The sequence below is a fragment of the Periplaneta americana genome, chromosome 1 (assembly GCF_040183065.1).
Source record: "Periplaneta americana isolate PAMFEO1 chromosome 1, P.americana_PAMFEO1_priV1, whole genome shotgun sequence".
NCBI lineage: Eukaryota > Metazoa > Arthropoda > Insecta > Blattodea > Blattidae > Periplaneta > Periplaneta americana.
Genome location: NC_091117.1, coordinates 66,514,689 through 66,541,007, shown reverse-complemented (window position 1 = coordinate 66,541,007; position 26,319 = coordinate 66,514,689). Strand labels below are relative to the sequence as shown.

The window sequence follows — 26,319 nt, the reverse complement described above, 5'->3', positions numbered from 1 at the left end:
GCTGTTTGTTTTGTTCCTCGAGCACTGCGAGCTGCTTCCCAAGTGACGACATGCGCAGTAGAAAACGAGTTTGAGTCAACCGTCTGCTACACCATTATATTCCCACCACGGGTGAGACGTAGCCGTTACGTTGCGTTTTAGTTTAGAGGTGACATCCTTTGAAAGAAGGAGGAGCAACACGAAAAGAGTTGACAAAGAAATTCACCAAAATAAATACAGTGACAAAAAATATATAATTATCCACTCCAAAGTGCATTGCCAATTTTATTATTGATTATTATTCCCACAACTTACTTATCATGCTAAAATACTGTGAGCTGTAAACGCACCAATTCTTAGTCAGGAATTCCCCGAGTCCTGAAAATTATTTCAAGAGTGCTTTCATAATATACAGTTTGAAGAAGATTGTTATAGGGTATAGACCAATGTGTAATTTCCGAAAGAGAGAAAATGTGATACTGGGGGAAAGTGGTTGAAATGTGATGCCAAACGTTCATGAGCCGAAATAACAAGTGTAGGCTATGTGTCTACTTTGGTGACGTTATGTATAGTCACATGGGAACACTTAAGTTTGCATAATGATTATAAGTTACACAAGCGCTGTGACTCTGTCTGCAATAGAACAGCCAGATTGCTACAACTTTGATGTAGTTTCCTAGTGACACGTGTTTTCAAAGACGCACCGCTTGCTGGAGGACTAAAATGTTGATTTTGTACTCGGGATGGGAAGGGGAGGTCTTTGGTGGTTTAAGCTTTCCTTTACAGTAACTATGTGTGTATATCATAACTTCTGAAGGGCTTCAACGTGAAATTTTGAGTTCAGTAGTAAGATATAAGCTAGGCACAAGGGCCTGGTTCGAGCTGAAATCTTTATGGGTTTCTCGGGCTCGATTCGGTCTTCGACAATTACTGTATTAGAATAAGAATAAATTCACTATTTTTACGGAACTTTTCTCTGGCCATGATAGCAGTTTTTTTTTTAATTTTCAATAAAAACGCGTTAATAATTTTTCTTAAGGCGCTTGCCTGTCGATTCGGAGTTGCGTTCGGGCGCGAGTTCGATTACCGTTTGGGTTGATTACCTGGTTGGGTTTTTTCCGAGGTTTTCTCTAACCGTAAGGCAAATGTCAGGTAATATATGACGAATCCTTGGCCTCATCTCGCCAAATTATCTCGCTATCACCATTCCCATCGATGCTATATAACTTCGTAGTTGATACAGCTCGTTAAATAATCAAGTAAAAAAAATAATTTTTCACCACAAAAAGAAATCGGAAATCCTTGCTTAGCCTATCTCTTCCACGGTACAAATATGCAACCCTTATATTTTATTTTGAATTTAATTATGCATCCAGAGCAACGGTACATCGCAATAAATCATAAGTTACTACACAAAAAAGAGTGATGCGTGATAACCATTCATTCTTTCATTCATTCATTCATTCATTCATTCATTCATTCATTCATTCATTCATTCATTCATTCATCCATTCATTCATTCATTCATTTGTCGAGGGCAGGTCTTTCACTGAACCTCCGGGTTCCTTAAAAGCTATTTGTAAGTACGTAATAATAATAATAATAATAATAATAATAATAATAATAATAATAATAATAATAACAGAACCCTGTTCGTAAAGGACAAAAGAGCTGCAGGCAAAATTCTTTTGCCATTTTTCACTCGTGTTGAATTTCTTCGCTGTATAAACTCTGCAGGTAGAAGTGTAGTTATATCTACTACTACCACCACCACCACCACCACCACCACCACCACCACCACCACCACCACCACCACCACCATCATAACTATTACAATTACTGTCATTGTAATTTACTTATGGACGTGTTTCTCTTTTTCGTTATTGTAAGTTTTTGCGTCATTTAATTATTTTTATTGCCTTAATTTAATTTCATCACGCCGTATCTCATCATTCAATTGAAGTTAATATTATCATTGTTGTTCATACTATTTAGAGCTCTGCTTGTTTCCTTAATACAGTAACTTGCTGTGAGAGACAGTATTTCAACGTCATCGCTTATCGGAAATCATCAACTCCCACTGATTACTGACAGTAGCCATCACTACTGTACACCACCGTTCAACTATCATTTGAGAGCTCCTAATGTCAATGGCGTATCCACTGGATGGATATTGCGAGAAGCAAAGATGTAGGGAGAGGGTTAGCTTAGCTGCAGCTGAACTATTGACGCTAATACGAGCCATAAGATCTTATTTATGATGGGATGTGGTTGCGTCACGATAGTGTTATGATCCAGAGAAGAAACAGTAACGAATCGTACGTAGTATACTTTTGCATGCATAATCTTCACCAACGTAAACACATAGCTGGATTCTCGATGTGTCCGAAAGTGAGTTTGTTGTTTACGCACGTCCCTTGAAGATCTTTCTGGTTGTTGTCAGTGCTCTGGATGTATTCAAACAGTGCTTCAATTAGTAAAGTTGGGTTTATCCAAACAGAATTTTTAAATACTAAAGTCACTTTTGATATAAATGATATTAGGCTTTTGCGTGAAGAGTATTTTTCAAAACAGGTAATTTCGATCGCAATTAATTATTTCCACGTCCGTTATGCAACTTACTGAGAAAGAGTACGGATACACAGAGTTGATCCAAATGAATTACATAGATAACGTTTATAAACATTTTTCTCTTTAAGAATAGGGAATGTAGAAAACCATTTTTTGTATTAATGTAGCTTATCTTAGCGTTCAGATCGAACCTGTAGTATAATAGACAGGAACACAAAGAGAAAACTGAAAGAACCACGTTAACAGAATGGGCAACGAAAGAATCCCCAAAATAATCCTCTGCTACAGATCCCATAGATAAAGGTCAGTTGGAAGCTTCGCAGAAAGATAGGTTGAGTCCGTAGCAGGCCACACGGCTTAACACGTTTGGAATAATAATAATAATAATAATAATAATAATAATAATAATAACAACAATAATAATAATAATAATAATATAAACATGACATTGAAATCCAAATTATTCAACAGTATAAGTTGACCATTATTTGAGTGCACGTGGCAGGCAAAATAATGGGGGAAAAAAATACTGGCAGTTGAGGCTGTTCTCTTTGTGTTACCCGTATCCACGTTTTACCTCTATTTATGATTACGCATCTTTCATGAGTTCTTTATAAAATAACTTTTACCTCTCATAAAACGTAGAATAACTGAAAATTTGTATGCATTAACATACAACAATGCTTACATAGGTCTGTAAATGACTGCATTGTTATTTCGAATAATTTTTTGTACGCAACATTAAAAATTCTTTAATTATAATTAAAGAATTTTTAATGTTGCGTATAAAAATATAATTATTATAGCGTTACAATAAACACTTTCTTTATAATAGACAGGAAAGAAATAATAATAATAATTCTTAATCGTACAGGAACGCGAGTCCAGCTTCACCCACAATGAGGACTGCGGAGGAGACTGCGAGATGGGCTTCTGCATGAACAGCCTACACCGCTCCTTTACGCGGAGCGGCAGCGAAGGTGGTGGCGGTGGAGGCGACGGCGATTGGACTGGAGGAGATTCCGAGTTCTCAACGGACCGCATCACCTACACGTGGACTGACATCAACGTGTATGCATCAGGAGTTCGCCGTAGCAGGGGTAGATTCTGGTACTGGCGACGGCATCGGGCCTCGGGACAGCGGCAGGGAAAGCACATCCTCAAACACGGTGCGCATTTCAATTGTCCTCATTAGGCCTAGAAATTCATGCATATACATAAATATGTCCCCATAAATGGTAATGCCACGAGAGGCTTTAAGGTTACGGATACATTTACGAGTGTCAGTTTCCAGTAAATTTAACTAGAGAAACTCGAAACCTCTAGTGGTATTTATTGAAATCATTGTTTTTTTTAAGAAAAAATATAAATTTAATCGCTCGTGTTTTACCCATTTTCTATAATATCGCAAAAATTTTGGCACTGCCATATTGCACATCAAATGGGATTTTTTGTATCAACACACACTGCCATAACTTCATCGTAGATGGTGTATATTCTTTTATGTATAAGTAACTGTCTCTGAGTTCGTGTTCTGGAATATCTGTCACAGTATGTGCGATGGAGTTCAACTCATCAATTATTGTCGTAGATTTGCTGAAGAACATTCTTTCCTTCAGATAGACCCACAATCAATGATTTTCTAGGATATCTGACGATCTTGCAGGCTAATTTACAAGAAAATGCCTATTGATAGCGCGACAACCAGAACACAATCAGAAGAAAACTCGTTGTCATGGTGACGAATTAAAAAAAAAAAACATAAATTATAAACAAGATGAAAGCTAAAATATTTCAGTATTAGGCCAGCCATATTCGCAGCCTACTCTCCCAAACAACAACTCGTGCATGATCAGTAATAGGTATTAGATTCCTTTTATTATAAGTTATTATCCATGTTCTTTATTACAACTTCAAAAACCCTGAGTGTATGAACGAATGTGTTACCTTGTTCTCAAATAAAACTAGTAAATTAACGACACGGCAAAAATAATTGACTTTAAATAACAGTAGAAAAATAAAAAGTAAGTCTAATTTAATTAATCTTAATGAAATAATACAGTAGGTCTAAGGTAATTTAAACATTACATATTTATTTAACCTATTAGGCCTATCATCATTAATATAACATTTGTAATAGGTGCTTTTTTTATAAGTCAACTCGGCATGCTTTCAGGGCAGCGAAGTCTATCATAGAATCTTCGAAGTCAAACTTTTTTTTACGAATGTACTATTTGCTGCAAAACTTGACGAATATTGACTGTGCGGATGCCTTTAAACAAGTTTTTTTTTTACACGTAGTCCACAGCTTTCTCCCCCCTCGAGGTTCAGCAATAAGTTGCCGAGCTTGTAACTTGTAACGTGATGTTTGAGTCGCGGGAAATCGAGAGGTAAACAGAAAATAGATTGTGTTACAATGTTGATAAATTAAATCGGGAAAAATTTCCTTCTAGTCGACGCTCTCCTTAACGCTACGGCTACGATGAGCGCTTACTCCACCCAAAACCAACGGCTCTAGGCCATGAAATAAGTTGGCCTAATAATTAATCCGTCAATTAATAAAAGCAGTCGTGGAGCCGAAAACCCTATTCATAAAAACTAGCTAATATCTATTATTATGTTACATGACCAACCTCATCAGTTTTCTTTACTAGGTCTATATTAACAATAGAATAAACAGACTTCATTATCTAAAAGGTGAACTATTCTTTCCAGTTTCTTTGAGTAAGAATTGTATCTTTTACAATATTTGTAGGTTTTAAGTTTTGCCCTATATCTTCGTTTTGGCCGGGTAGCATTGAAATCATTATCATGCATTACATCTCTTTTCATTTTATTCTTAAAACGTCTTTACAATACGTCATTTAGGCCTAATTATTTGTTGTATATCTGTAATCTTTCTTTCATGTCTTCGTTTAATCTTTTTGATGTAATGTAGCCCAAACTTTTGAAAAGTTTTGTTACTTTTGCTCTCTTTGCAAATTTTTATATTTTATTTCCGTTAAATTTCATGTTTAAAAGTCTTCATGTTGTACATGTAACACACACCATATTTATTAATTTAATAACCGATTTAAATTGTAGAAGGAGATATTTTGAGAACACAAATATAATATGTTTAAGTAATTTTTCTTCGACTTGAGGTTATTTTCTTTCGAGTTTGGTGGTTATTTTTATTTTGATCATCAAAGTCTGAGATGTGGCGGTAACCATCACTGTTACCTTGTTTTTCCTCCTCCTCCTCCTCCTCCTCCTCCTTCTCCTTCTTCTCCTCCTTCTCCTCCTCCTCCTCGATCCTCAAAATAATATCTGAAATTTGTGGTGGAAGAAATTTGTGGAGTAGGATTTCTCATAGTACCGCTATCCTATTGCTGTCATTGAATTACATTAGCTACTCTGAATTTCACCAGAATTTATAAAATTAGCTTATGTATTTATATTTATATCTACTAATTAATTCGATGCCTATTAAACTGTAATATAGGCCTACTACATTTTTAACCCATGAATTACCTCGGCGTTTGTTTGTAATGTTAACCATAGAGCACTTTAATACATATATTTCTGTTCAGAAATTAGTTTACAGTTTGCTGAATTTTTTATCTTTAACCCACATGAAGTTCTTAATTTTTGTGTTATCTGTGAATTTGCTTCCGTATGATCTTCAAATAGGATGTTACATAAGAAAATAAACATTCTCTGTTTTAAGAAGTATTACGCATCCTTTCTTTCCTTCAGAAAAGAGGTCGAACGGGTGTATTATTGACACATAAGCTTATTTTGAAATCGAAAAATCTTATTTTTATCGCTGTTTAAATGTTCACGACTTAACTATTACTTTCGTCATCTTTTTGCCTTTAAATATTTTAAACAAAAAAAAAGGGAAAACAACTATTTCTACTCAAATATAATCAACTTAGAAATGTTTATGAAATACACTCGGGGGACAAAAAAAAAAACCGGACACTTTAATATTTGCTGGTATTTTGAAAAACATTATCTTCTCATACAATATTATGGTAGCCATCTGTTGTTATGGAGACGTGTATACATTGTTGATTGTTTTTTTGTTTTATAAACAAGCCATTACAACCAAATATTCCAATTTTGCTTTCGGAGTCTCAGCTATAACAAATTTGTCTCAACCATTTTGTGCTTCATTATCGTTATCATTCGTTATTTCTTTATTTTTAAATTTTCTGAGTTTAAGTGGGGTTGTAACATTTGTCTTAAAACAAGATGCGACCTGAAGATGTGGCTCGAGCTGTAGCCCTTTACGATGATGGACGCAGTGTACGTTACATTGCAAATATTATGAATATGGCTAGAAGCACAACCCATGATGCCATAAAACGGTAGGCCTATAGAGAGACCCTAGAATATACCAGAAGACCAGGTTCGGGTCGTCCAAGAGCTGCTACAAATCCAAATGAAGACAGGTATATGGTGTTGAGAGTTCTTAGGGAGCGCAACCTGCCAGCTACTAGTGTAGCCCAGCAATTTGTTAACATGCATGGACGCCCAATTTCGGCCAAAACAGTTAGAAGGAGGTTGAAAGCAAGTGGACTGATATCAAGTAGACCTGCAACTGGTCCCAGACTTCTCAGGATGCATCGAGTTGAACGACTGCGTTTTGCAAATGATCACAGGGATTGGAGAAATGGACAGTGGAGCTGTGTTGTGTTCACCGATGAGTCCCGTTTCAATCTGTGCTCACCTGATGGACGTGAAAGAGTTTGGAGAAGGAGGGGAGAACGATTTTCACAGTGTTGCATTTCCGAAAATGTGCCGTATGGAGGTGGTGGAGTGATGGTTTGGACAGGAGTGTGTACGGATGCTCGTACAGAGTTGGTTTTTGTTGAAAATGGAAGACTAACAGCTGATAGGTATATAAATGAATGTTTGGCTGATCATGTTGTGCCATTTGGTCAATTTGTAGGCGATAATTTTGTTTTAATGCATGATAATGCACGGCAGCATATTGCCCATGCGGTCGGAGATTATCTCCAAGAAGTGGGAATCCATGTTCTTCCATGGTCAGCAAGGAGTCCAGACATGAACCCAATTGAACACGTGTGGAACATGCTGGGACGGCTTGTTAAGAATAGACGACCGAGACCAGAATCGTTACAAGAGTTGAGGCGAGCACTTGGCGAAGAATGGGAACTTATTCCTCAAGAAGACATTGCTAACCAAATTGAGAGCATGCCAAGACGTATGGATGCAGTTATTCAAGCCAGAGGGGGTAATACCCGTTACTAAAAAGAGTTTTTAATGTTTAAGGCACCATAAAATGAAAAAAAAACAGTTAGACCAAACGATGCCATAGTTATACGCCCTTTGTAATTTTTTGTAAATTTTCTCATCAGAGATTTTTTTTTCAAATGTTGTCGTATAAGGTGCTAAATGAAACATTATTTTGTTTAAATGGGTTTTGTTTCATTTTGAAATAATTTGCAACAAAATACAAGCAAATATAGAAGTGTCCGGGTTTTTTTGTCCCTGAGTGTATTAATATAGATATTAAGCTTTGTTTAATTGTATACAGATTTAACATTTTTCTGTTGTTTCTTTTTTCGTTTTGTATTACGGTAACTGTAAATGTTGTTTTTTGTGTCTACGTTTTTTATGTACTTGAATTTTAGCACTAATTAGTTTCGTCGCTGTTGTCTAAAAATGTATGCGTAGCTACATATTCCTGGTGGTGTGGAAGAGAAGGCCTGATGACCTCTTAACCCCATCATCATCATCATCATCATCATCATCTTTCCTTTATTTCTTCCCTTCATTTTCGTGTCTTCTTTTTTCTGTTTTATTTCTTTCTCTTCCCTTCCTTTATTCATTAATTGTCTCTCTTTTCCTTCTTTTACCTCGCTTCTGTTGTATTTCTTTTTCATTAATTCTACCTTCTCTTTTTTCTTTTCTTATTTCAAGCATATGTTCTTTATTGTCTTCTTACTTTTCCTTTTTTATTTTTCTTACTTTATCGCTTCCTTTCTTCATTATTTTTATATTTCTCCTTTTCACCTTCCTCGCGATTTCTTTATTTCTTGCTTTCTTTCTTCATTCATTCTTTCTTTTCTGATCTCATCTCTTCCATCTTTTTCCTCTGTTTCTTCTTTCATTTTTTCGTTCTTCTTTTGCTTAATTTCTTTCTCTCTTCCTTTCCCTTTTCTTTCTTAATTATTTTTTTCCTCCTTTCCTTAATTTATTCTTTTGTTTTTTAATTACTTAATTAGTATTTCATTTATCTCTTCATCTTTTGAGCTCAGTTATGAAGTCTGTGCTGTGTGCCAGAGGATGCGTTACATTGCTGTCTGATAAAGTTTAACAATTCCTCAGTGAACGATAATAATGAAGTGATTATTATTAATTGATAAGACTATGGCAGGGCGGAACAAGTTCCCCAAAAACTGCCACAATTAATTAATTCCAAGGAAGATAAGTTTTTTTTTTTTTAACGCATCCATTTGTGTCTGCAGTGAATGGAGTTGCGCGCCCGGGCGAACTGTTGGCCATCATGGGCTCTAGCGGCGCCGGCAAGACGACGCTTCTCAACAGCCTCATGTTCCGCAGGTCGCCCTGTCTCCAGGTGAGCGGCAAGAGGGCGCTCAACGGCATGCCCGTCACTTCCAGCGACCTGACCAGCCTTTCCGCCTATGTGCAGCAGGATGACCTCTTCATCGGCACCCTCACTGTGCGTGAGCACCTCGTCTTTCAGGTATAGCATATGCGAAACCAGTCAAATATTAATATTTAACCATTTCAGTTTCATTTAACACTGAGCAATTTACACCAGCGATGTCATCCTATTCTATTACGTGCTGTGCTTCAATTTCGTCCCAGCAACAGCACGCGTTCAAACCATACCTCCCTGATATACCTCTCCTACCTGCTAGACACGATATGGGCGTACAAATTTAATATAGTGCATCACTCGACCTCATGCTAAAGAGTAAAAGAGTAAAGAGCATTGAAGCCATAACATTATCCTCAATTACTTAAATTTCTTTCAGAAGTGTTATCTATGTTCGGCAGTACGTACAGGTGTAAACAGTTTTTTCTTTCATAAAACTTAACAAATCTAGGCTAAGGAGTCCATTGACAAACATTTACGTTCAGTTTTAAGGACTACAAATACTAACGTAATATTACTTGATATAGAGAATGCTATATCTAAAACTAACGCCAAACGCCTGCAGCAAGTCTTTCAAATGATAAATATGAACTCTTGTAATTTAAGAAATTTCTGCACTGAAATATCATCGTAATATATGATATGCGGAAAATACTCACTTTGTGATTTAGACGGCGCCTATTCCGTCGTATCCCGGCCATTTAGTCACTCATACGAGTGCATCTCTGCACATGTGTGGACATTGTGCCAACTGTCATACATCTATGACGCAGTGCATGAGGGTAGGCCACTAGAGGGAACCCAAGAGGTGGAATTTAAACTGAGAGGATTCGATCCGACATCGGGATGGGAATCTGGTGTGGCTTAGTGGATAGAGCGTCAGTACGTAGAGCTGAAAACCCGGGTTCAAACCCCGGTGCCGGAGAGAATTTTTCTCTGTTCCACTCTTCCACATCATCTTAAAATATAATTATATAGGCTACATTGCAATTGTAATAGGTGAGCAATGAAATAAAAGCTTAGAATTTTTTTTTCATTTTGTTTTTATACGTATTGACGTACCAGTATTTGTTTCTTTCTTACAATGCCTTGTAAGGCAGTATATATGAAGTACACACTGTTTCCTCTTAGAACGTGAAATACTGTTATTTTATAAATGAAGACCTCCCTCAAAGGACGTTGTATGTCATATGATGAAGTATATGATATTCAACGTTCTTTGAGGGCAGTCTTCAAATAGTCATAAAATCATAATCACGTATCACAAATATTTCAATTTTTAAATAATGTTCGTGTCTTATTCCTTTGTCTTTTGTAGAAGTTGTTTTATAAATGCATTACAATTTATTTATTGCTGATGATTATTATTGTACATGACGTATCTCAGGCACTTATCACACAGTGTGTCTTATTTGTATGTTTGTGATTTTCCCTACAACTAAAATGCTTCACTTACTGTAACACTTTCTACATTCCTGCCCGAGTGGTGAGTCTGTCGTACAGTTATGTACTACAGTATCTCTCAAGACAAAGCACGAGGCGAAGCGAATATCTTCAAAATCATAAGTTGCCGTGCTGATTTCATATTCACACTAAGAAACATGCATTGCTCATTTTACTCGTTCACTTGCAACTTCAGCAATTTTAAAATATTTCTTACTTCCGTCTTTCAATATAGACACAGGATCTAAGTCCGCTTTAACGATGCTAATCGCATTACAAGATCTCCGATACTCAACATCTCTAATATCTCCTACTATCATCCTTGTAAGAATGGAAGTAGTAGCTGTAAGCCAACCCATTGAAATTTAATATAGATTTGTGTTGCTGTGATTGAAGAATTTCTGTCCAGATTTACTATACTGTAATTTCGCTGCAAATTCACTGCGAATTATTTTACTTGAACTTTGCCTGTTGCTGAGCGACATTACTGACATTATTGCCGTTGATTTCGAATTATTTTACTTGAATTTTGTTGTTGAGAGGCATTACTCACGTTTAAATGGTAACAAATGTAATTGGACGTTTCGGAGTGGACCTTTCCACGTATGGACTTTATGGATTGGACCAATTTGGTTTATGATCCAATTTTCTGTGGAAATTTTAGTCTGGACCAAATTACCTTTAATTTTTATTTTATTTCATTTAATTAATTACTTAATTCTATTAGCATTAAATACATGCAAGGTATGATATGTTATGAATTGCGGGTTGAGAATGATTTTAGACAAATGATCGATTTCTCTTACTCTCTTTCCTGTTATCAAGTTTACATTTTGTGTCTATTTCAGGCTCTCGTTAGGATGGACAGAAACATTCCATATGCGAAGAGAATGACGAGGGTTGATGAGGTTATCTCAGAGGTAAGTCACTGAGATTTCGACGCGTGATATTTTTATAACAGTGCTAGAGCATGACCTTCATAATTCGGATTTGATCCCAGGCGTTTATTAGAATGTTACTTGCAATGGATAGGGTACGAATATGGGATCGTTCCGCTTCTCTCACTAATGTAACTTAGAAGTAACTTCATTGTTCTAACCATTTACTTACAGTACGAAAATAAATAGGCAAATAAATTAATTTTATAACTAGGCTTCGTATTCCAGCTACCTAAAGACTGAAGTTAAAGAAACATTGGGTATATAGTACGCCGAACACAGGTAATGCAACGGATAAGGATATAAACAAACAGGTCGTCGCTGCATGTTCGTGGAGTGCAGTCAACTCCCGACATTCTGAAGCTATATTAGTAAACACATGCTTGAACTATGTTGTTCATTTTCGTCGTGATCTTTACAGTGAATAATAACGTGCATTCTTAAGTTATGAAACTTGAATATTTGCGGATGTCATTTGAAATGATTTTATATTGCAAGAAATTCTTTCAATAGCACATGACGTTATTGGTGCATGATGTAGTACAAGATATTCCTATTGTCTGATATTTTGTTCGTGTTTCATTAGGATATTGCATATGCCGCTCATCATTGAAATCCCATTAATTTTCTCTATAATTTGTCTAGAAATTCTCTAAAATTTAGATTATTTAATTTATTATTTGGAATGTTGGCACTGAACAACATGGTAGGCTACACAAATCCATGCTAAACGTAGAGTTAATATATTCATAATTTTCCGATTTTGATGGTACTTGTTCTTTTTGATTACGTTCAACACACTTTCTATGTCTTTTGATATTACAGTGCCTTTCAGTGCACTGTTTTTTTTGTCACTTTTACGTTTATTTTACACAATTTTATGTAATGTTGTCTATATTGATAGTGAAAATATTAGTTTAAATATCCTCAACTATTCTCTGCAATACTTCACGCTTGAGCGTTTTGCCTAAGGCATTTTACCTCTGCAATGAACCTTCAATCAGCCACAAAGACGTAGTTATTTAAATAATACGACTAGTAAGAGCAGTGCTAGATAAGACTACTCACTATAATTGAGTCCCGGTTTTGACTTTCTAGAGGAAGAGGGCAGAGGATGCGTAACTATTTTGTATACAAACGTGTCTGTACCTGCGCTATGACGTCACATATACCTCGAATTGGGCAACTTGATTCCAGTTTATAGGTAGCTGGAATACGGAGCCTATTCATAACGCAATTGAAAAGGCACTTTAAACCTTAAAGCGTTATTGTAAATATTATAATATTTGCCACAAAAGAAAAACTGTGTTGGCAAACAATGGAGTTTTTATTTGTTACTTTTTGTATTTCCATAGTAACCATTTTGTTTATTAATGATTTTATTAGTACTACAGCAAGAATTTTGAAGTTTCAAGCCATGGGCCTGTCATTAATATATTTATAGACTACTGGATTGTCTAGTAAATCATTTCATACAATTGCGCTTAGCATTCCACTCTTAAAAATAAATTGGATCAGGAGCCTTTGGTTTAGGTCGGGTGACAAAGCCTAGCGTCCCTTTTGGGAAGACTAAAATTACAATACATCTTCCCCCTGTCCTATACTAGCCTTCCTATTCTTGCGCCCATCCATTTGAAACTAATAAATAACCCTGTTAATTGCTAATCTTGAAAGGACAATAGTTTTTTTCAAAAGGAAAGGAAGAGACGATTTTATGCCTCGACAGGTTCTTTGAAACTAAATTTCACAAACATGCCTTCTTTCTTGACTATAAAAGACGCTGGGACAGTAGGTCCCGCTAACAAACACAGCGTGACAAATTATTTTACAGTAGAAGTTCGTCACACACTTGACCGCGTGTAAAAGCTGCCCAGAGGATGAAGTAGCTGATTGTCTTCGCAGTACACTTGAGGATGAAATTTTCACGTCATACATGGCAGAATTTGGCATTTAAAAAAAGAAAGAATAGACTCTAGAGTCTAGAAGGAATAGATTACTGTTTGAAATGATTTCCTGACACATCTGTTCGCAATAATTTATATTTTGGCCATTGATGATTTTATTGGGTTTGCATGTCTCTGGATTTTTTACTAAACAATTCTTGTATTTAATCTTTTTGTCTTTATAAATTATTCTGTAGTGCTTTTATTCTGGATCTTTATGGTCACCCTCATTGAGGGCAGAATATTTTGTTAAAATTAATATATATATATATATATATATATATATATACAATGATACGCTTACTCCAGAGGATTATACGCAATCGTGAGCACATTTTAGAGACATATACACAATAACGATCACATTTCAGGAATGTATAATCTGTTGTAGTATGATTATGATTTATGCCTTTAGAGTATTTGAGAAAAATGTTTGCGATTCCTTTAAAAACTGTAACATTTCTTTAGATTTTAAATAGATTTTTGTTCTTAGACCTTCCCAACATTTCTATAGATTTAGTTGACATCACAGATTACAAGACACAAGCGTTTCATGAACAGGCAAGAAACTTTTATAACGGACACAGCAATCGCAAGCGGGAAGCAGAAGATGGCTGAGGTTTTTGCAGTGTTGCCAAAGCTCTCGAGAACGTACAATTCGTGCTTGCGGCAGGCGTAATGAAGTTAATACATTGTTGAATACGAGAGAGAAATATAAGGTTCGTTCCAACAACAGTCAGAGCGTCCGTAACTATCGTGACCATGCGCAATACAGAGAAGGCGTTCCAACCAAAGAGTTTGTAATATATAACTAGAGACACCAACGGCGCTAGTTTCCCGTACAAAATTGAACCGCTGTTCGGCCGCCATTGTATTGTATTAATTAACATTCCATGGTATTCATACATTGCTTTACAGCTAGAATATGGAACAAGTCAAAAAACTTAATACTATTATAAAGTCTTAATTTATAGTCACAGTCTAGGTGAAATATATATATATATATATATATATATATATATATATATATATATATATACAGACGAGATTTACAATATAGTCTACTAATACAACACATAGTTTTAGTATCAATTTCATGAAGTGTTATTGAATGTCATGAATTCACCTACAGAATAGAAGGCGTGAGAAATTAGGTACTTCTTTAATTTGGCCCAAAATAATCTTATGTTTTGAGTTTCAGTTTTTATACCGATAGGGAGGCTGTTAAAAATTTTTACTGCCATATAACGCACTCCTTTTTGATAGCACGATAGACTTGCCGATGACGTATGAAAGTCATTTTTTGACGTGTATTTATGCTATGAACTGTTGAATTAGTTACAAAGTTTTCACGATTACGTACGAGGAAGACTATTAATTACAAGATATACTGACAAGCCATGGGTATTATTTGTAGTTTTTTTAAAATAGTCCTACAAGATTCCCTAGATTTGGCACCTACTATTATTCTAATTACTCTTTTTTGTAATAGAAATATACTGTTACTATCTGTGGAATTTCCCCAGAATATTATTCCAAAACTCATTACCGAGTGGAAGTATGCAAAGTATATTGTTTTTAAGGTATTGATATTTACTATCTTTTGCATAGATCTAATAGCAAAATAAGCTGAATTTAGTTTGGGGATAATTTCTTTAATATGATTTTTCCAATTTAACACATTATCGATTTTTAAGCCAAGAAATTTGGTTGTTGTTGTTTCTAATAGGGATCTGTTGTTAATTATTGCGCTAGAAATTTTCGAGGTTGAATTTGCACAGGATTTAAATTGAATTATGTTAGTTTTGTTACAATTTAATACCAATTTATTGACTGAGAACCAGTCACATATTTTGAAGAGAAAAGGGAGTTGATGCTTCGCAGGGAGTGCAAGCAGTTCATGCTTATTGAGGAGTACGAATTTATTAATATAAGTAAACTTGAAGGGAAATAATAAGAAAATGGTGAAATACTGCGCCGCAAATATTTGTTCGAACATAGCTACTGTTGTAGGATGCCCTGGAAAGCATGCATATCTTAATATTTGGAAGAATGTTCCAAATGCAGTTCCTCCTTTGAATGTGTTTACAGAATGTCGGAATATTTCTTGAATAAAGTTTTTCCAGAAACACATTAATCAGGTTTACAAGGTTGGTTTCAACAATGTATGTAAGGGTTAGGTGCCATCACATTACAGTGGATTATAATAGCAGAGTGCATAAGAAAATCCGCAGACTCTATCTGTCTAAAACTGTTTTGTTTCACAATAAATGAATTAATCATGTAATTTCCGTTTTGGTCATCATCTACTTCTAGTTTTTGGTTGTATTAAATGCAAAGAAATTAGTGAAAATATAGCTGATGGCCTAGCTAGGCCTATTATTACCACTACCGCTGACTAGGTCTCACTACTACTAGGCCTACCATTACCACTACTACTAGGTCTATTATTACCACTACCGCTGACTAGGTCTCACTAATACCACCAAAACTAGGCCTACTATTACCACTACTACTAGGCCTATTATTACTACTACTACTAGGCCTACTATTACCACAAAAACTAAGCCTACTACTACTACCACTAATACTAGGCCTACTATTACCACTACTACTAAGCCTATTATTACCACTACTACTAGGTCTACTATTACCACTACTACTAGACCTACTTTTGCCACTACTACTAGGCCTACTATTGCCACTACTACTAGGCCTACTATTGCCACAAAAACTAGACCTACTACTACCACTACTACTACACCTACTATTACCACTATTACTAGGCCTACTATTACCACTACTACTACGCCTACTATTACCACTACTACGCCTACTATTACCATTACTCCTAGGCCTACTATTACCACTACTACTAGGTCTATTATTACTGCTACTGCTAGACCTATTATTACCACTATTACTAGGCCTACTATTACCACTTCTACTAGACCTACTATTACCACTACTACTAGGCCTACTATTACCACTACTACTAGACCTACTAATACTACCAAAACTAGGCCTCCTATTACCATTACTACTAGGCCTATTACCACTACTACTAGGCCTCCTATTACCATTACTACTAGGCCTATTACCACTACTACTAGGTCTACTATTACCACTACTACTAGGCCTACTTACCACTACTTCTAGGCCTACTATTACCGCTACTAATTTATTGTATTAAAAAGTCTGTACTGACCTCTAACTTGGTGGTCATCAACTATACAATGAATAGATTGTTTTATGATAAAATTTATTCTCATTATATTTTAAATCAGTTTCCAGAATTTTTATGATCTCATATTTCACCACTAAAAATTTTCTAAGCACCCTATATCTTCCTCTTCCTTTGCATGAAAGGACTGAAATATAGATCACTTTAAATATTACAGTAAATATCCATTATTATGTCCTTAAAACAATACTAGTAATACTTACTTACTTACTTACAAATGGCTTTTAAGGAACCCGAAGGTTCATTGCCGCCCTCACATAAGCCCGCCATCGGTCCCTATCCTGTGCAAGATTAAGCCAGTCTCTATCATCATACCCCACCTCCCTCAAATCCATTTTAATATTATCCTCCCATCTACGTCTCGGCCTCCCTAAAGGTCTTTTCCCCTCCGGTCTCCCAACTAACACTCTATATGCATTTCTGGATTCGCCCATACGTGCTACATGCCCTGCCCATCTCAAACGTCTGGATTTCAAGTTCCTAATTATGTCAGGTGAAGAATACAATGCGTGCAGTTCTGTGTTGTGTAACTTTCTCCATTCTCCTGTAACTTCATCCCGCTTAGCCCCAAATATTTTCCTAAGCACCTTATTCTCAAACACCCTTAACCTATGTTCCTCTCTCAGAGTGAGAGTCCAAGTTTCACAGCCATATAGAAGAACCGGTAATATAACTGTTTTATAAATTCTAACTTTCAGATTTTTGGACAGCAGACTGGATGATAAGAGCTTCTCAACCGAATAATAACACGCATTTCCCATATTTATTCTGCGTTTAATTTCCTCCCGAGTGTCATTTACATTTGTTACTGTTGCTCCAAGATATTTGAATTTTTCCACCTCTTCGAAGGATAAATCTCCAATATTTATATTTCCATTTCGTACAATATTCCCGTCACGAGACATAATCATATACTTTGTCTTTTCGGGATTTACTTCCAAACCGATCGCTTTACTTGCTTCAAGTAAAATTTCCGTGTTTTCCCTAACCGTTTGTGTATTTTCTCCTAACATATTCACGTCATCTGCATAGACAAGAAGCTGATGTAGCCCGTTCAATTCCAAACCCTGCCTGTTATCCTGAACTTTCCTAATGGCATATTCTAAAGCGAAGTTAAAAAGTAAAGGTGATAGTGCATCTCCCTGCTTTAGCCCGCAGTGAATTGGAAAAGGATCAGATAGAAACTGACCTATACGGACTCTGCTGTATGTTTCACTGAGACACATTTTAATTAATCGAACTAGTTTCTTGGGAATACCAAATTCAATAAGAATATCATATAATACTTCCCTCTTAACCGAGTCATATGCCTTTTTGAAATCTATGAATAACTGATGTACTGTACCCTTATACTCCCATTTTTTCTCCATTATCTGCCGAATACAAAAAATCTGATCAATAGTCGATCTATTACGCCGAAAACCGCACTGATGATCCCCAATAATTTCATCTACGTACGGAGTTAATCTCCTCAAAAGAATATTGGACAAAATTTTGTACGACGTCAACAAAAGTGATATTCCTCGAAAGTTACCACAGTTCGTTTTGTCCCCCTTTTTAAAAATAGGTACAATTATGGACTCCTTCCATTGTTCTGGTACAATTTCCTTTTCCCAAATAGCAAGTACAAGTTTATAAATTTCGCTATATAATGCACTTCCACCCTCTTGTATTAATTCTGCTGGAATTTGATCGATACCTGGAGACTTGTACTTTTTCAGATTTTCTATCGCAATTTCGACTTCTGAAATCGTGGGTTCGGGTATAAATGGCTCAGCAGTTTGTATTTCAATATCGTCCCGATCATTTCTATTTGGCCTATGTACATTTAGTAGTTGCGCAAAATAGTTTTTCCATCTGTTTAGGATTGATGAAGAGTCTGCAAGCAAGTCACCATTCTCATCCTTGATCACGTTTACCCTTGACTGATATCCGTTCTTAAATTCCTTTATACCCTTATATAAATCTCGAATGTTTTTATTCTTACTATTTGTTTCTACCTCATTCAGTTTTTCCTTCAAGTAACCTCTCTTTTTATTCCTAAGTGTACGACTTGCTTCCCGTCTTTCATTGAAATAATTATCTCTATTCTCCTCACCTGGATCCTGTAAGAATTTCAATTTTGCCTGTTTCCTTCTTTCTACTACCATGCAACAATCTTCATCAAACCACGGTTTCTTTTTCTTAGTTTCATAATAACCTATGCTCTGCTCAGCTGCAATTTTGATACTATCTCTGATATTTTCCCACACGCTATTAACATCTAATTCTTTCTCAACTTCGTCGGAACTTTCTAAAGTGGCAAACCTATTCGAAATTTCGACCTGATAATTTTGCTTAGCTTCCTCGTCCTTTAATTTCAAAATATTGAATTTAGTAATATTAACTTGTTGCTCTACTCGCTTGGCTACTGATAATCTTTCTCTTAATTCTCCAATCACCAAATAATGGTCAGAATTACAGTCTGCACCTCTGAAAGTTCGAATATCTACTATACTAGTATGTCTCCGTTTATCTATCAAGATGTGATCTATTTGGTTGTGTGTCAATCCATCTGGAGAAGTCCAAGTATTGACATTGCCATTATTCAATATTTCACTTACTTATCCCGAGTGTATATGGTGATTTAATTTATTTTTTAGAATTTCGCCAAAGATGAATCATTATAATACTTTAATAAATATAGCGCTCCTCTGCCATTCATGTTTATTTCATCACGACTCATCCTTTGTAAAAGATGTTTAAAACAGTGTCTATCACCAGGCTACATCAATGTATTGTGGTACTGTTTTCGAATTTCGCGCCGCAAACACTCCCTTTAATGGCGGATGCTAGCCGATTCAATTTGTGACATTTTTCTTGCCTGCCACTCACGGGTATGTGTCTCTAGTAAGTATTACAAACTCTTTGGTTCCAACACACTCCAAACCAATTCTGAACCGGAAACATGTACTTCAGTCGGACATTCCAACAAACTTTTGACACGGGTCCGGAACGGTCAGAAGTAGTCGTTGGATTGAGGCATGTACTGATCAAAGACGTTATATAGGGTACTGATGAGTGAATATTTCGGACATGCTCATACGCTCACCAACGTCTTCTGGATACTGAAGAAAGACATGATCGACTGTTCAGATGAATGAAGTTAAGCTGGAAAATGACAGTGCAGACGAATAATAAAACTAGAGATTTAATTTAAATTTTCGCCTAAAAAAAAGAGAATGAAAATCATTTTGAGTATGGAAATAGTTAATTACATTTTCAACATGCAACTTTGATTAAAAATAGGTATAATAAATAAAGTACATAAATTAATAATAAAAAAAAAACTTTTTATTTTTAGGTGACATAGAATTAGCGGAATTCTTACCTTCCATATTTTTTTTATATTTTATAGAAAATTATCGAAATTCTACTTTCTGCAATTTGAATTATCTGCGAAACGATAATAATTAAGCAGCCCGTTCTCAGGCAGAGATGATCACAGTTGTAGCATCTCTGGATTTAGTACACGATGATCCGAAAAAGAGTTCCAACATCATCCAGTTCTGTTTCAATTCTGTAGCAGATACCCAACCAGCGCATCCGCATAAGATTACCAATGGTTCGTACATGAACTATACATGAACCGCTTGTTGGAACGAACCTATTCGAATTTGTTTTCGTAACTCATAACTTCTGCGCAACATTAAAACGAAGGTTAATTTAATCAATGTACAACTCTAGTTACCTACATTGCTTCACTATTTATTGAAACTTTCAAGGAGAATGACCATTTTGTCAAAGACATGTCGTCATGTATGTTATCTTCAAAAAGATATTAAATTTATTCCGCCACATTCCTTGTATTAGTACCATTGGAGGTAAACACTCTAATAAAAGTGGAATATTCACACCTCAAAGTTTATGTCCTTAACATTGTGGTATGTGTAGTATTCATGATAACAAACCATGCTTATCTACAATGAGAGCAATGAAACTGTTATCAAGAAAGAATTAAGGGAATGGTATTTTATTTCATGAACATGTTGGTATTACGTAGACTTCGCTTGTAGTAAAAAAAAAACCATGGCACTACAGCCCTGAAGGGCCAAGACCGACCAGCCGGCTGCTGGCCTCACGTCCGCATGCCGAAGCAGAGGTGGACGATCATCCATCCAGAATGGAGGTATCGTATGATTAGCACGATGATCCCCCCAGCCGTTATAGCTGGTTTGTGAAATTGGATTTTCGCTACCTATCGTAGGTCCCCAAGGGCATCACGATGCTGGGTGGACACCGGTCCCATACACTGGCCGAAATTTCATGAGAAAATTTCTTCCCTCACGAGGACTCGAACCAGCACGCATTCCGTAACGCGGGTCCTAGGCAGGATGCCTTAGACCGCGACGCTATGGCGCGGGACTAGCTTGTAGTACCTAAAGCAATTAACACATGTCCAAGATAAGGGAATATAGTTGAAATCCAGTACCAATCACTTTTTCCTCGTGATAAAATTAAGACATCCGAAAGTCTACTCGCTTTTGCCATATCTTCTGAAGATATAAAGAAGGAGCTCTATGTTTTTGCAAGAAAATGTACTAATATTGCTTTAGAAGAAATATTGTTGACACTCGAATTTTATATATATATATATATATATATATATATATATATATACACCATTCATTGTTTTTCATCGGTTTTGAAAAGTAATTATGTTTATATATGAAAATAACATAATACAATTGATTAATCAGACACATAACTGATCAATCTGAAAATTCTGATTGCACCCAGAATCTCTCTTTATTTCGCTTTCTCTTAGAGAAACTGTTGTGACACTGCAAAAAATCGATTCAAGAAATAGTTTTCCCATTCCTAATAAAATAAATGGCTTTGGGTAAGCCTACGTCTGTCCGTTCGTCCGTGTGTGTAAGCCTACATTGATCTTTTTTAAATTATTGAACGGATTTGTTTATATTCAGTATCTGCGAATCTATTTATCCGAGAATGTACTGTACATATTATGAAATATAATACATTGAATACCTTATTTTAAATCATTAACGCAAATCCTCCGATTTGTTAATTACAAGTATCATTTCAGACAATGCCGAGATCGAACATGAGTTCATGGAATATAAACTTGCACTCAGGTACTTAGAAATCGGAGTGACTTTCCGTTTCGTTACAATATTTTGAGATAAAGCATTCTTAACATGTAAATACGCTTGCCACCGAACTCTATCCTGAAAGAAATCAATGTAATTATTTTAGAACCTCCTAATTCACGTATTTTAGATCTCCACTGGTGTTATTTTTCTACCTCATTTGTGGTCCTTTAATGGGTTTCCCTATCAAATTTTCCAACCAACACTCTGTAAGCATGTGCCACATGTATGAATCATCACATCCTTGTGGCTGAAGTATTATCACTATACCTGCACAACTTATGTTGTGTTCTCTTTTGCAGTTGGCTCTGACGAAGTGTCGTGACACCATAATAGGGGTTCCTGGAAGAATAAAAGGAATATCGGGAGGAGAAATGAAGAGGTTGTCATTTGCTTCCGAGGTTTGTGCAATATGGGGCGAACATATTTGGATGCGTTAAAATTTATATTTTATTTTCAAATAAAAGAGTAATTTTGTAATTTTGGTTTTTATGTAATAATAAATTAGACAGGGTTATTCTAAAAGATGGCCCCAATTTCATTAATTTGTATTTAATGAAGTATAAATTGGACATGAACAATCTACATACTAATAAGAAGAGAAGTTTCCAAGTTTTGTTTTAACACAGGTTATAAATGTTCAATGTATCCCCATTTCGACTAGAGTTGTTGGTAGAGGTGGGACGTAAACAGCCTCCTTAACATAGCTCCACAAGAAAAAGTCACATGGCGTGAGATCAGGAGATCTCGGTGGCCAGAAGTGTAAGCAAGTCATGATTTCCCATGCGACCTATCCATCGTTGGGGAAGAGATTGATTTAAAAATCCCCGGACATCACGGTGCCAATGGGGCGGAGCTCTTACTTACTCACAACTGACACGAAATGCCTGCCTATTGGCGCGAGTACCCTAGCGGCCGTTTACACAACTATCACCGCCCAAGCGGTAGAAAACAAAACTTCGGAACTACCTCTTTCGTTTGGTATGTACACTGTTCATGTCCAAGTTGTATGTAGTGAAATACAAATTAATGAAATTGGGTCCATCTTTTAGAATAACCCTGTATTATAAACATCCTATATCGATTTCACTGTTGCTTTTTAATAAAGGGACAAAATAATCCTAAGGCGTGGGATGTGGCTTCCAGGTTTTGACAAATCCACCTCTGATGTTATGTGACGAGCCAACATCTGGTTTAGACTCGTTCATGGCTCAAAATGTAGTGTCGGTGCTGAAGAACATGGCGCTCAAGGGCAAGACAGTGGTAGTCACTATTCATCAGCCCTCTTCTGAAGTCTTCTCTATGTTCGACAAGTTGCTCCTCATGGCTGAGGGACGCGTAGCCTTTCTGGGATCTACAGAGGATGCTTGCAAATTCTTCAGAGAGTAAGATGTCGCATAGATTGGAGGTTCTTAAGCTGTTCATAATTATTTAGGATAAAGACTAGGGAATAAGATCAGAAAATGGCGAGGAGTCTTGTTATTAATGAATTTTTAATGTTTATAAAAGTCCTCATAAAGTTTAAAATAAGAGAGCCTAGTCTTCTATTTAATTATAACATTTTAAGTACAAAGATTATTCAAATGTGTCAGGATCATATAGCAGTTGATGAAACAAGAGTTAAGGGGGATGACGGGTGAGATTTTGGTCATTTTCAGTCAAAAATCGCATATTCGTTTTCTTGTAAAAACGAATCAGCAATCTTTTATTTATATGTTAAGGAAGCTTCAATGCTGTTTGGAGTTCGAAAGCATAAAAATTACACAATATATAAATGGCTGCACCCTTGAACTTCAATTCCATGCAAATTTTACAAGCTGTTTTCTCACTTTTTTTATCAGCACATTTTGTTAGGTTCGAAGTGTAAAGGCTCTTACAATTGTGATGCTATGAACATGAAATCTGACAAAATAGCTCATGTTTTTTTATAATGAAATGAATATTTTTTTGAAGTAAAAAAAGAAATATTTATAATGGCAATGGAAAATTTCTATTTTTAGGTATGTAGAGGTTATAAAATGTTTTTCCCCCCTTTTGTAGTAAAGATATAGGAAAACTGATGAGTGATGTTTTTCTAAATATGCCACTGGTATTGAAAAAATGCAAACATTTTACTCAAAAATTGAACAATACATTTCATTTTGAAAAATGCAAATTTTTCATAATATTTTTGTTACTAACTGAGAAACTATCTGACTCACAGAAATGAAACTTCACCACATTATTATCTATCACACCGTGATTATGTGTACAAAAAATCAAGGACGTAACTTGAAAAATGTAGAAAATAGAAATTTCACCCATCACCACCCTATCCCCATTAACTCCTGACTTAGTTGCCTCATAAGTGGTACCTTCTTGATATCACTTATGAGGTTCAGATCTGTCTTCGGACAGTTAACTAAACAATAACCCCCTCTTTATAAGAGAAACTCTTATTTCCCGTAAAAAAACTTCCTCATATCCTCTTTTACATCACAAATTTCGCAAGCTTTGCTGTACATAAGACCTCCCAAAGAGGGATAATGATGATGATGAGGAGGAGGATGAGAAAAAGAAGAAGAAGAGGAAAGATAGGACGAGTAAGATGAAAATAACCAATCTTTTCAAAGAATAGTCTTCTTCAAAAGCGCCCTCTCTCTTACTAACGTTCAAACAATCTTTTCTTCACATTACAGCTTGGGTGCAGCATGTCCAAGCAACTACAACCCTGCCGACTTCTTCATCCAGATGCTCGCCATTGTACCCACTCGGGAAGAATCCTGCAGACAAACAATTGAGATGGTGTGTGACTCTTTTCAGGCGTCAGAAGCCGGACAAAGAATTGCCGAGGAAGGAGAAACACAAAAAGAGGTAACACTCTTTCGTCTAACCTCATACTCAGCTTATCCAAGCTTTGTGTTTAACAGCAATCATATTTCAGAAATAATATTGAAGAAGATGTTTATATGTAAAGAGAACAAATAACCATTCTTTTAAAAATGATGTCTGTCATAGTAAATCATAAAGTTGTCCCTTTGGGGTAGTATTTGTTGATTGAATTATATGGAGCGGTCGTGATAACCCGGCACTTGCCATTCTATGACACATTGTATGGTCCTCAGCTAGGCGCATTCTCACCTACATCGGTCTACTATATATCCAAGCATCATGCAGGAAACATCACATACTCCTGGACCAAAGTCCTCCGCACGTCGTCGATTGGTTATCATAGAAATAGTGATGAATATGGTAATGGAATTGAGAAATTAATTTCAACGGAATTATGTCAATGGCTATATTGGAGATACGAGAGAACCCCAAAAATCTAACTGTGATCTAGTTTGGACCTGGAATATTCGTCACACGAAATATTCGTCACACATTAGTGACTGGTCACCACCTTAACTCGTCACATATTACCGACTAGTCATCATCCTCACTCGTCACAATATTAGTAAGATAATGACAACTAAATAACTCGTCACACACACATAGAAAACCGTACGGCTAAGAAATGGGACAATGGTAATGATATTCTATGATTTCATTGTAGTGGAAATCGACTAAATCACGACTGATGAAATAAGGTTCATAAGAACTTAGCGGGGTCTAGAAAATTTAATACCGGTATATCAGGGATTTCTGTTCACCAAACTTCAAACACAAAAAATGGCTCAATTTGCAATGTATTGTTTACAAAAATATTATATATCATGTGCATAATTCTCAGATAAATTGACCCATATTTCATATGCTGAATATGAATAAAATGCGACTAAAATTTTACAATAAATGAATAAATCTCTCTACACAGACAGAATGCGCAGAATCCCATTCTTTATTAAGAGATAGTGTATAGATTTTCAAGATTGCATAAAAATGATAAAAATATGGGCAATTTAAATTAACGCTTAGGCTACTTAAATAACTGCATTTTTATTTTTTGTTAATATATACAGATGAGAGACGCAGCGGATGCGAGGTCAAGACGTCTCTTCAGAGGCAGCGAAGATCAGTGGATGGTTCTGGACAAGGGACGATCCCCGTATAAGGCATCCTGGTGGGCTCAGCTGAGAGCTGTGCTATGGCGATCGTGGATCAGCATCATCAAGGAGCCGATCGTCATCAAAGTTCGTGTTCTTCAAACACTGGTGAGAAATCCCTGTGTGTGTTGTCCATTTCTTGAAAAACATATTTGAAACTGCGAGTAATCGGAAATCTCTTCATTCATGTTTGTAGATTGTGTCAGCTGTGATCGGCGTGATTTACTACGGTCAAGAAATGGACCAAGACGGAGTCATGAACATTAACGGAGCTCTCTTCATATTCCTCACCAACATGACATTTCAGAACGTATTTGCAGTTATTAATGTAAGTTGAAATTTATGTGGATCAGTAACGTGAAATGTAAATCGCGGTGTGCAATTAG

The 26,319-nt window shown here is 36.0% G+C and overlaps 1 protein-coding gene across 1 annotated transcript in view; it reads left to right on the top strand.

Annotated features, from left to right (window-relative positions):
* Positions 1–26,319, top strand: part of LOC138697571 (ABC transporter G family member 2-like) — a 117,975-nt gene that overhangs the window by 12,997 nt on the left and 78,659 nt on the right. The window contains exons 2-9 of the mRNA XM_069823334.1: positions 3,425–3,719; positions 9,033–9,271; positions 11,479–11,550; positions 22,211–22,309; positions 23,055–23,293; positions 24,587–24,761; positions 25,850–26,041; positions 26,130–26,261. Coding sequence (XP_069679435.1) covers positions 3,425–3,719; positions 9,033–9,271; positions 11,479–11,550; positions 22,211–22,309; positions 23,055–23,293; positions 24,587–24,761; positions 25,850–26,041; positions 26,130–26,261 — 1,443 coding nt within the window. The remainder of the gene's footprint in view (positions 1–3,424; positions 3,720–9,032; positions 9,272–11,478; positions 11,551–22,210; positions 22,310–23,054; positions 23,294–24,586; positions 24,762–25,849; positions 26,042–26,129; positions 26,262–26,319) is intronic.